Here is a 12596-nt window from a genome sequence, read left to right as displayed (position 1 = left end):
TTACTATGTGCTAATGACGACGGTATTTGCTTGTCTGAAATATTATTGTTCTCTAAATTTGACTCGAGCGCGACATTGTCTGAGTCATCAGACAAAACGATTTTGTTTGTTGAATATCCAATTGTTACATAAAATATTTTCGACGAAAGAAAAAAAAAACGTCGATAATTCTTTCGAGTATTCTTTGATTGAAATCTCTTATTTATCACCTTTGAAAGTTGAAGAAAACTGAAATATTATTTTCTTTGTATTTTCTAACAGTCTATAAAATATATAACTTTACTTAAAAAATAGAGAAATATTAAATATTTCGATATATCTTGAAAAATGGAAAAATACTGATTAAGAAATTTTTACTGAGAAGGGTATACGAAAATTCGTTGTTTACATATCGAAATCTGTGGATATTTTCGAGCGTTCGTTTCGTTGGAACGGAATAGAAAGGCTCAGTATCCAATATCATATTTGGTATCTTCCAACTTAATTTATTTTTAATGCAGAACCGCGACGGCTAAGCAAAGGTCGCGCATAAAATTTACAATCATTAAATGCCATCGATTACCGTCGGAGAGAAACAACACAGAAATTCTAGTTATTTGTCATTGCGATGCAACCGTAGACATTTTAACGAACTCACAGCGATACCAGTTACTCGCGTACAGGTCGATCACGACGAGGAAGGATCAAAAAAAAAAGAGAAAAAGAAAAGACGACTAAGTGGAAAAAGAAACGCGTCGTTACTGGATTACACGTATTTCTAATTAATTCCAGCAACGGTATATCTTCGTGCCAGACCATACGTCAAGCGTCACGACATCGCGACAGACCTCGCTCCGAGCGATATCTCTTTTCAAGTAAAGCGAAATAAAAAAAGAACAAGGAAACGATACAACATAGAATCTAAAAACGAAAATATATAAAAAGAAATGGAAGAAATTAGGACGAGGGAAGAGACCTATCGTCTTTCTAATCCGAACGTCGTTCGAGTTATAGGCGCGGCCCATTAATGGAACCTCCTCGTCGAAGGATGTACTGCGGGTTAGAGGGGTTAAATGATGCCGTATATCCGAGACAACGTCATGAAATCGTGGCTTGTTTTTCCTTTACGGCCGTTCCTATGGAACCACTTACGGCGTGCGTACTCGCGTACATTAAAGCACGCGCTGCCCCAGGCCTCTTAATGCGTGCCGCATTTGCGTTTCTTACTGCTCCAGCCAATGGAACACCATTTACGCTCGGATAGGCTAATATCGATTCCAACGTTTTTCCAACATTACGCCAGAACAAGTTGAACTCATCGTTCTTGTTCTGTGACTGAGGTTGGCAGACATTTCATCGTCTGCATACGAATTATTGACATCGTTTTCCTTTCATGAAAAATATTTTATGAACGTTTAAAAAACAGAATCGTTTTATCCGATGACTCAGACGGTGTCGTGCAGAGTTAAATTTAGAGAACTAGCTTGATTGTAAAAATGAAAACATTTACAATTTAACTCTTTCACGCCCGATATTGTGCTTTAAAATGTTATTACTGCACCGCGATCTGAACAGATATATGTTTTATCTATCAAATATTATAACGAATACAATGTGCATTTTACTAACAAAAGAAAAATCGATCTTCTTTCAAAAAGATTAGAAACATGTGTCTTTATTGTCAGTAATAATTGACGAATGAAAAATTGAGCCTCTTTTTCTACAGCTTGAAGAACATTTCACTCTGAAAAGGTTAAGATAATAAGGGTATCGAGTTAGAACGTTATTTCTTTAGAGTAATATTATATTATGAAATTATTGACTCTGTAAAGTGACAGAATTACCGCCGCGGCTACCCGATCAATTGCGATTTGAACTCAGTCAGAAATATTAGCCAAATGTTTGATTACCGAACAGCGATTGATCAAATATCGGAGTAGCAGGGCGGCATTATCTAATACGGGAAAACAAACATTCCGTGTAGACGTCAATTTACGCGATTCTATATCGTTTGTGTAATTATCCCGTATTTGTGGAGCCAATGTGCTATGCGTAAACACTAGAAACGTGTCGATTATGAAACAATAAATCCATTATGAACCGATCAAAATTGTGATCGACACTACCATTGAAATTCAAATATCATTATATAATAACTGAATAAAAAAGTTTACACCATTAACAAGCAATTATTCTTCCCCAAAAAGTTTCCGCTGTTAATTACACCAATTCCTTGTTCATCCAACATCGTCAAACATTTTCAAACACTGGAATTATCTATACGCAGATTTTGTAGGAAATAGTACGCGGAGAAACGGCCTAGAACGGGATAATCGTAATGAGACGTTTTTCTGCCCGACAAATGACATTTGTCATAAAAATTCACAATTCGTAACGTCGTAGCTGTCTATAAATAAATTTACGTTATCAATAGCCAATTATGTATTCTACATCAAATAGCTTCCTCTGTTGATTACGCTGTTTAACAAACATCTAACGGAATCGATCGCGATTTCTTACTCATCCAACGTCGTCAGATGCTTTCAACCACTAAAATCCCTATGCAGAAGGTTTTAAGGAGAATTTAAAGCGCAAAAACGACGTAAAACAGGATAACATCCACAACGAATCAAAGAAACACTGATCGTAATAAGTAACGAGACGTTTTTCTGGCCGACAACAGATGGCATTCGTCGAGAAACGTTGAACCGTACAATTATGCGGTTACGTTCGTTTGGTTAGGTGGGGATCCCCGGTGCGGTCGTAAGTTTCCATCGGATCGTTACTCGCCGGCTGGTGAGAATCATTACTCGCCTGCCATTATGCGACTCGCTTTTTGCCCGGTGCTTACGTGGGTGTGCTAGCCATGACGCACATAATCGTAAACAGCCGTGACGTTGCGAGGCGGAAGAAGCAAGAAGCTTTGATTGGACACTGGCTCGACTCGCGTATCTTCCACGATTTCGAGAATAATACAAGACAGCGAACCTAGACGAGTATATATACGTTTCGACTACGTATCGAGGGGATACGAATATCTTACTTGGTTCTTGAGCTAATTGTGCTATTGACGAGATCGATATAAATATTATCGGTAGACGAGTTGATCTAAATATTTTCATAATATGTCTAGTTAATAATAACCTATGTAACTGAAATCTTTATTCCGAATAGCATACAACGACGTTTCCTCCTCGTGAAGCACGTAGGATGCTGCAAACAAAAGCCTAAGTCTCGTAGTAACTTAATCTAAACTTATAGTGGCCGCTGAGAGGAACAAAAATATTATATAAATCATACAATATCAGATAAATAATCAACATGGATTCTCTAGATCCGATCCTTTCGTTGAAAGACACGAAAATATTTATTTCAATACGAAACTGATCTTCGATAATCATGGATCGATGTCTCGCATTACGTGTATTCTCTGTAGCGTGTACTAAATTATTTATTGAAGTCTTTAAGTGTTTCATGAGAAGAAATCCTGAAGATTCAAGTCGGATCATCGAGCGAGACATTGTATCGAATCTCTTAAATCTCATTATACTACATGTACTCTATAAAGTAGTAATACTCTACCTCATTAATTATAAAACGTAAAAGAAATGAGAGAGAGTAATGATTTTACATCCAGGTTACTTACACATTTCTTCGTAACTTCTATTTCTATTTTTATTTCTATTTCTTGAAAGGTATACGATAACAATATCTCTTTAAATCACATACCTAAACTTCAATTTACTATATATATACTATATATATATTGAATATTTATATATATTAATATTTATATATATATATAAATTGAAGTTTAGGTATATGATTTAAAGGTATATTATATATATATTTAGGTTTAGGTATATATATATATATATATAAGATACTTTAAACTCTAAAGGATTTTTAGAAGTATCAAAGTGATTCTTGGTACATGGCATATGGCATCGGTTCACAAAGAGAGGCGGAGATTTCCTTGCGGGATCTTCGCGGTGTCTCCTTTACACGCTCGTAAATTACAACGTTGGATTCGAGAGTGATCTTCTTTCCGACATCACCACGGGGTCGTATCACCTCGTCGTCGATGCGAACGATTTCGAGGCTCTTCGGGTAGAAAATAGAAACCACGATGATCTCCCCGGCAATCCTCTTGCCCCTCCATGACGTGTTAAGGTTCTCGTTACAGCCGCGTTTCGAATCACCGCAGTAGAGCAGCCGGAAACAAACGAGATCGACCATCGTCCCGTATATTTCCAGAGGCGTGCTCTCTCGTTGCTCCTTCTCTTCCTCTTTACTAGTTCTCTCCTTCTCTTTCCTCATGCACGTTCTATCCTGTTTCTGTCTTCCTTCTGGTAGCTCGGTATCATGAGCGCGGAACACATTGAGAAACGCGCCCTGACGACGCGCATCGCTGGTAAATTTAAATGCGACCGGTCACGAGACGAGAGAAGCGCAAGTACCGCGCGAGTACGTGAGGGTGAGAGAGCATGAGCGCGTGCGTACTCACGCACACGCACGTGTTCAGCTGAGAGAGGCTGTGGCCTGCGTGCGCCTTTTAAATATAGAATATGGAGCACCTTGCCCGCCACCGCGACGCGATGGGATTGTGCAAGCGTAACTTTCTGTTCCCTGCACTCACCACGTGTCCGCACCATTTTCCCCGCGGTCTTCTTCCATCGGCTGCTCCGTATTTTCTTTCGAAACAGACCCTCATTGGCGGGCCGCGAATACGAGATTCGAGCGGAGAATAGGATTTGGGTTAGTTTAAGTTTCAACTTCGATCGTTAGCCTCTATTTTGTGTTTGAATCCTACACTGAGTCGCGGAAGTATGCGAATTCTCATCGTAAAAAGCTTTTGTATCCATATTGTTATATAGAAAATATGTAATAGGACGTTGTCATGTAAATTGTAATGCCTTTGTATTCTGCTCGGTCAATATTTATGAAGAATACTAAATGGACATACATCTATTAGCTCGACAAATACATAAATAGCCGTTTTAATTCATAAAGTTCGATTAATAACCGTAACAAGTTGTTTGTAGATACAAAAGGTATGAGTATTTTAGAATTGGCTTAAAACTGCAGAATAAGTAGCGCTCGAGAATATATGTACTTAAAAGTGTTTCGATATTAGAAAAAATCGAAGGTTCTCGAGTGAAGAACAAAGAACTATGTATCTTCGATATTACTTGCAACTTTTATGTATTCCAACTTTGCTCGAGATATTCAATATTGTTAAGAGATCGAGCGCAAGCTTCTGGTTAAAATCTACTTAGTCACCACGTACATTTCTCAAAGCACATTCTCATGAAAAGTTAAAAGCTATCTCATCCAGGATTCAATTTATTTAAAAGCAATATCTTTTTCTTTCTTAGTTCTTTCGAAGAACTCACGGAATGTTTGAAACTGTGCAGTCAGATCTAAATCTATTTGTAATATACATGATCTGATCTTTAATTGAAAATGTAGCGGGATTATATGTAGAACGTTGGTTGGGAAGTCCATGGATTGCGAAGCATGAGAGAAGTTACACGAGAAGTTTACACGAAAAACGATTTTACAAACGTATCTTTATACGTGGCTAACATTAAAATAATATAGAATAAAAAAATTGCACGATAACCAGACTTATCTCAAAAACTATCGCTTGTAAACTTCGATTGCTCAATTTGAAACACCGTCTATGGTGGTATCACGAAGAATCGCATTTCATAAACATATCTATATACGTAGCTAACTTCAATATGCTTACGGAGCAAAAATTATACGATAACCAGCCGTACCATATAAACCATAGATATCGAAATCATTAATATAGGCTTAGAATTAGATTGCTAAATACATAAAACACATTTCACGTTGGTATCACGAAGAACTGTACTTCATATACATAACTACTGTATACGCTGTGAGATAACTAGCCTGCATAAACGAAGCCACAGATATCAACAAGTTATTATAAACTTCGTATTTAATTGGTCAACTTTAAAACACTCGTCATGGGTGGTATCGTGATGACTTCATAAATATAACTACGTCAATATGGGTTGTAGAATAAAAATTGAGCGACAGTTAGTGCTTGCTCGTAAATTATGGTCATAGATATCTATGCAAAAAAATTGTCATATTACTTTTATTTGGTCGGTCAATTTTAAAACACCTTTCATACTCGATATCATATCAATTTCGATCAAATCGATTGAATTTCAGCGTTCATCGATTCTTCAATTATAACGCATCTTACCAGAACACCTCCTCGTTGTAATTTACCATCGCGGCGATATTGCTTTACGGACGTCGAAATAACGCTGTCGTCGCTCCATTTTCGTTCCTTCATATTCTTATTTTCACTGAACACGCGTGGGCTGTTCTTCTTGCGATACGTACACGGCCAATCCCTCGCGATTAATATAGCCGTGGCGCGTGTAAGCCGACGATTCCGTGAACGCGATAACGAGTCACGGGCTTCTTCCTCCGATTCTAAACAACGTTTCTTAGCCCTCGGAGAGACGCTTTAAAATATTTATTGTATCTCGTAAAGTCACCATGCAACATCAACACACTATAAAACTCGATTCAGCGCTGCTCATTGTCGTCATCTTCCTCCGTAAAAGATTCGAGTTTCTCTCGTTTCCTTGGTCAATAAGAACATACATACGCTGGGCCAGTTTCTTCATTGAAATATAAAATGGACGCAATTAGAATCGCTCCTAGTAAAAGACTTGACTTATCGATTCGGTTGAACCAATTAAGCCACGCAATATCTCCGGTTGTTTATAAATTACGATCGGTACCGTGGCATTTTTTAGCAATTTCGTTTCTAGATTGCGAATCGCTGTCACGAGGGAAAGATCCGTGCAATTTATATCGATAGTAGTATTCGTCTTGGTTATACGTATTCAGCTGGTTTTCTTGTATCAATGAATTTACCTCTGGGATTGGTACGATCGAAGCAAAACTTGACTATAAACTACGAAAACTAGTTAGGCCTGTTTTCTATGATATCCTTTTCTACCCTTCTCCTTGTATCAGCCACGGCGATCCACAGAGAGACACGCCTTTCAAAGGCTGTCACGCAACGAGATAACTGCATTAATGTTTCAGTAACGATGATGACCAGTCGGGAGGATTTAATCTTCGCGAAGTTTCATTCGAATTACCGTAACTTCCGATGTAGCTTGTACTTACTTATTTCACGCAGATGGGAGTGACACGTGATTACACGCGTGTTTTAATCCCATCGTAATATCTGTGCCGGACGTGGCTCCTGCATCGCAATTATCTACACTGACGATCATCGTTATAACTTACAACATAGCCGAACTTGCGATTGCTGATAATGCGAAAGAGAAGATACGCAGGAGTGGAAGGATGGAAGAAGGAGGAGAATACATACAATCTTCGAAAAGGAAGAAATATTCTAATGTATATGTAATGTATGTATGTATAAATATGTATGTATGTATAATGTATATGTAATATGTAATGTATAAATAGCTATAAAGAAAATAAATTTTGAATTTTTGAACGAAAATTCGAATGTCCGAAAATTTGAAATTTAAGAACATCGTGTAGACTCGAAAGTTAAAACATTCAAAACTTTGATAATTTAAAAATGTATAAATTCAAAGCTCTGGAAATGCGGAAATAAAAAATTTTCCAGATTTGAATATTCCAATGTTTCGAAATTGAAATCTAAGAATTAAAAAATTTAGAGCGCTAACAATTCGAAACATAGAGACGTGCATATTTGGAGATATCCGCGGCATATTTATTTCCGTAGAAGCGATGTAACTTCCATCGATGGAATTTCTTTTCCACGAATCCCAGACTAATCCAGACAGGTCACTGGCCAAGTCCAATATATTATCGACCCGGGACAGGTAGAAATTTATTATGGATAGCATGGGGACCGCGTAACATAGAGAACGGCGATCGTATTTTGGCAAATATCATTGCGGACGTAGTCGATAACTCAGTGATTCGTCATCGACTGCCGGCCGATAGTCAAATGAACGGGCTGTCGTAAATCGTTGCACCAGTGTGCACTAACGCATAAATCAAAACACACACGACTGTCAGGTGTTTCAGGCAGTCTCGTTATCGTTACGTCACGCGCGTGATATCGAGTATATGCGAAAATATTCGAGAGAAAATACGTACGCTGGACCAATGCTAACGTTAGTTCACCGATATGATTAATCCTGGCTAATTGTACCGACGATAATTTATCCCTCCCAACTTTTTTTTTCTTCTTCAAGCTTTTTTGTCTTGCTATTTCACATTGCAAACAGGGTAATAATAAACGCGACGCGGACGTGTCGACGAACATTAAACAAACGTTCCAGCGCCACTAGGACGCCAGTGAAAGTATAATAGTGAGGATATTAATGAGTACAAAAGACTCCACCTTCGTGGCCACGCAATGCATGCTTTTTATTACATCGTCCGCGTGACTTATATTTAAACGAGGCGACGCTGTTACACTATACTCTCTCATCTGTAGTCTATATGACGTACTGACGCAAACGCGAGGACGAATTGTCGCGTTATTAACTCGACGGGACTCGAGAGCAAGTAGTGCCGTGGCTGACACTTAAAATCAATTAGCGGTACGCGTCAATTAGAAAGTCGACTGGCCTCTCCTCGATGTCAATTTCTTAGTAGCTGAGCTTTGGAGCGTGGAATAATCGTTCTGCTTCTTAACCCTCCTTTCGATATCTTTTAGCTGTATGTAGTTCATACTGACACTAATACATATGACACTAATATCGACATTTATTCACAATTGTTCTTCGTTTTTACTATGAAAAGTAAATAAAGATTCTTCGTTGTCTTGGATTTCAATTACTCGTGCAATGTCCATCGAGTTTTGAAATTACCTAGATGTACGTGTTTTAATATACGAATTTATCGATAGATAGCAGTCTGGACAAAACAAAATTATTGAAATTCAACCATATGACAGTTATCTAAGCTACTAAACTTATACCACGGAGAAAGAATTCATCCAAGCCTATTACGCATAAATACGCAACGTTACTTAAAATTCTTCAGATATCCACACGTATCCAGTCTCTTAAAATTTGTTCCCCTTCGCGTTAAACCTCGTACTCTCACGAAGAAATTAAAATACCGTACTCCATAAAATAATTTGCATATCAAGTACGACCGATTAAATTTCCAACTTTTATACGCTTTTCTTCATCCCCTAGACCGGGACGCCTCATTCAGATGGACAATTTATAGAAGAAAGTTCCTCGAAGAGGAAGCGACGAGAGGTATCGATCAAGGGTAAAATTCGAGGAAACAGGTTCTCGGGGAGATGGTCGTCGTCGACGACATCGCGGCGACACATCCACGTGATCGATAGTCGTTTGGCCGGCTAGAACGTTTCGATCTCCTCGACGCCGGTCCACTTTGACGCCGCGTTATTATGTAAATCCAACCGGATGTTCTTCCTGGATCCTTCCTCCGCCGCCACGGGCCCGTAATTACTCTCTTCCGGCCTCGAAAATTGCACGGGGGATGGCTCGTCCGAATTTTATACTTGCATCGACTGCATTATGCGCACGAGAACGTGGCACAGTGTAAATTGGCCTCTTCATCCTCGATTCCTCGAGTAATTCCAAGGAAATTCCTAATAATTGAGAGGTTGAAAACTAAGCATATTTAAAGTTCGTCCATGAACGTTCATGGAACGGATGTTGAACTTGTTACTAGTTGTATTCTTTTTTATAGGCACGACAATGGAAACGATCGCAATTAGACTTACGTTGAATAAGAAAATAACACGGTGCGGTTCTAATTCATGCAACAGTGTTGTACACGCAATTTATGTAACTGACAATTTATGTGACTTTAGAAGAAATTGTGGTGACCAAAGAAATCGGCGTCCTATCTACCCTCTATCTACTTCCCTCGTTGGAAAAAAAAGTCCTTTCCCTTCCTACCGTCGATAATTTGCCTGGAAACGCCCACAAGAGAGTGGAATGTGTTTTCTCTACCTTAACGTTGAAAATATTATTCGAAAATATCTCCTCGCCACTTACACGTTGGTTTATTTTAGCCGTGAATATAATATATCGCGGAAGAATATCAAATATTATTCAAGCAAATTAAAATACAATCATACGATTGTTTCCACGCACGGAAAATCGCCAACGAATTTTTTCCTCGAAAGTGGTTTCGGTTCGCGGTAATTTACTAAAATCAGGATATTGAAACGTAACATGCTCGTCGAATTCCACCGAGAACGTCCCTTTTTCGCAATATGTACAATTACCCAGTCTGACGTTTTCACGTTGGAGAACGATCGATTTCACTTTTGTTTGAATCGAAGAGAAAGAGAGATACGATATACGCTCGTCGATAAAATTGTACGAAGGAAATGGCATTCGCGCGGTAATTTAACAGTGCGATGTTTTAATTAACGGCGCGCGATATTTTGCACGTCAAAATTGCGCCCGACCGATTTCATTCTAAATTGAAAAATGACGCCCTAAAAATATTCCAGCATCGTACATTTACCTTGCCATTTGAAATATTCCTATCTAAATACGCCGCCGTTCATAAGTAACTGGACACTTTGATCGATTTGTAATAACGGTATGTGAATTTACAAATGAAACAAAGTTTACAAGTGAATGATGAATTACTAGCTAGAAACTATAAAAACATAGCAATAATATATTTTGCCATTTACTACATGCTTCTGCATATACGTAGTATTTAAATATCAATGATTGCGTTAACAACGAAAGCAATTTCAATCGGTCTTATAAGACTTCTTTCAATGCTTATTATTATTAACTTATAATACGAAAAAAAAATCTGAAGATAAATGGTTTGTCAAGTAACGAAATGGTCCTACAAGCTTTGATAATTACACGCAGCGATTTTATTATCGCCTATAAAAATAAACAAATATCCAGATACTTGTGAACAGTAGTGCACGTGTATTTCATTTACAATTTGACAATAAGAAAAAAAGAAGAAAAAAAAATCATCTGTCTGTAATAGAAAGAAAAAAAAAAAAGAAACGAAAATTTGAATAGAGAAGCACTGACCTTGAGGAGCCGCCGGAAGTAAGGACTGCACGCAGAGAGAACGACCTTGTGCGCGGTGAAGCTGCTACTGTCGCATGCCAGGGTCACATCCACGAAATCCTCCTCGTCCCTTAAATGTCGAAATGAACTGAGGATGCTCGAGTGGAAATCGTTCCACCTGAGTGAGTACTGTTGCTCGCCGCTCGACGAGGACGAAGAGGCCGCCATGGCGTCCGTCCCCTCGGGACCCACGGCCGAGGGCACCAGAGGTGCTATCGTGCTCACTCTGGCACCCCACGAGGACACCTTCACTTCACCCTCTCGTCGCGTTTCACCACGCACCCCTCTATTCTTTATCGCCCTTTTGCTTCTTCCACACACCACCCACAGGGACAGTCGTCGGCTGTCCTTGTGCAATTACGTTAATCAAACGCGAGCGATTCTACGATTTAGTGATCTCCACTCGAGGTTAAACGAGATCACTGTTTTCTTCTGCGCTCTTCGTTTTGTTAAATCTGATTCCGTTTATAAGTCATCCTTGTATTAAATTCTTTGGTAGCCTCGTCCCATTTTATGGTTCTCCAATTTTTCTTTGTTTGTTTAATTTCTTGTTTGACCCACCCGAACTTTCTCTTCTGTTTTGTTTTGTTTCGTTTAGCCTTCTTTTGTTGTTTGATAAACAAGATGTAAGATCTATTACTAATAGAACACGTAGAAGTAGTCGAATAGTGTCCTTCTGGAAGCTATCTGGTGTAAGGAAATGTCGAGTATACCGGCACGATGGATCTCATAGTAACAACATCGTGATAGGGACGGGAGGACGTTATCCGTCGCTGTTGCTGCAGAGTGAAGAGACAATGAGCCCACGATCGCTTCTGAAAACAATGCGGCGTCTATTGTAAATGCTTGATCCTTGCCATGTGACGCGCTCTATCGGCCATTTTTTGAATATCGATCGATAAATGCCACAAGATTCATTTTGTATATTAAATCTAGCTCGCTGGGAAATTTCCATTTCTTTCGCTTTAAATGCTACCTTCCGAACTATCGTTTGAAACGAGATGGCGACTGAAGACCATTAAAGACTAAATTTCTATAAAAAACCGTCACAGAAGTGATGCGAATATGCAAAAGAAATTTATAACAGGATATTTCTACCCAAAATTGTGTCGCCTTTCTACGCTAGTTGAAACAATCAAAGGATCGTTTCCCGCGTCACATTGATTTTTATATCCACTTGTTGTATCTGCGATTGTCTTGAAAGTTAATCTCTATCACAATATCACACAAATAACATAATCTATGATTCCTATAAGACACTTTTAAGCTTCTATTCTCTTGCCTGATGCAATAATGATTATTCATAATAAAGAACCTCTAATTATTCCGAGTGTCTACAAATGTATTTGCTAATTCTTACTGTTTCTCTCTATCTTAGAAGAGAGGAAACATAGAAATTGAAAAATGATGTACCTTATCTTGTATTTGATAAGTTCGACGATCTGCAACGTTTTTTTCTTCTTCCACTCCCTTCTCCAACAAGCTCCTCTTCTCTTCTCCAACTCG

At 38.6% G+C, this 12596-nt stretch overlaps 1 protein-coding gene across 2 annotated transcripts in view; it reads right to left on the bottom strand.

The window, feature by feature from the left end:
• The window catches only part of LOC138185814 (protein abrupt), a 43935-nt gene extending 31500 nt beyond the window's left edge, over window positions 1-12435 (bottom strand). Inside the window, exon 1 of one of the 2 annotated variants that reach the window (XR_011174717.1) lies at window positions 11052-12435. Coding sequence is in view for 1 of the 2 variants with exons in the window: in XM_069125083.1 (XP_068981184.1) it covers window positions 11052-11258 (207 nt within the window). In the remaining variant the exon portion in view is untranslated. The remainder of the gene's footprint in view (window positions 1-11051) is intronic. The other variant, XM_069125083.1, reaches the window with a different exon arrangement.
• Between the last annotated feature and the right edge of the window lie 161 nt (window positions 12436-12596).

This window comes from Bombus flavifrons, chromosome 12 (assembly GCF_040668555.2).
Source record: "Bombus flavifrons isolate JBK064 chromosome 12, iyBomFlav1_principal, whole genome shotgun sequence".
NCBI lineage: Eukaryota > Metazoa > Arthropoda > Insecta > Hymenoptera > Apidae > Bombus > Bombus flavifrons.
This window is presented reverse-complemented; position numbering and strand designations above follow the sequence as displayed.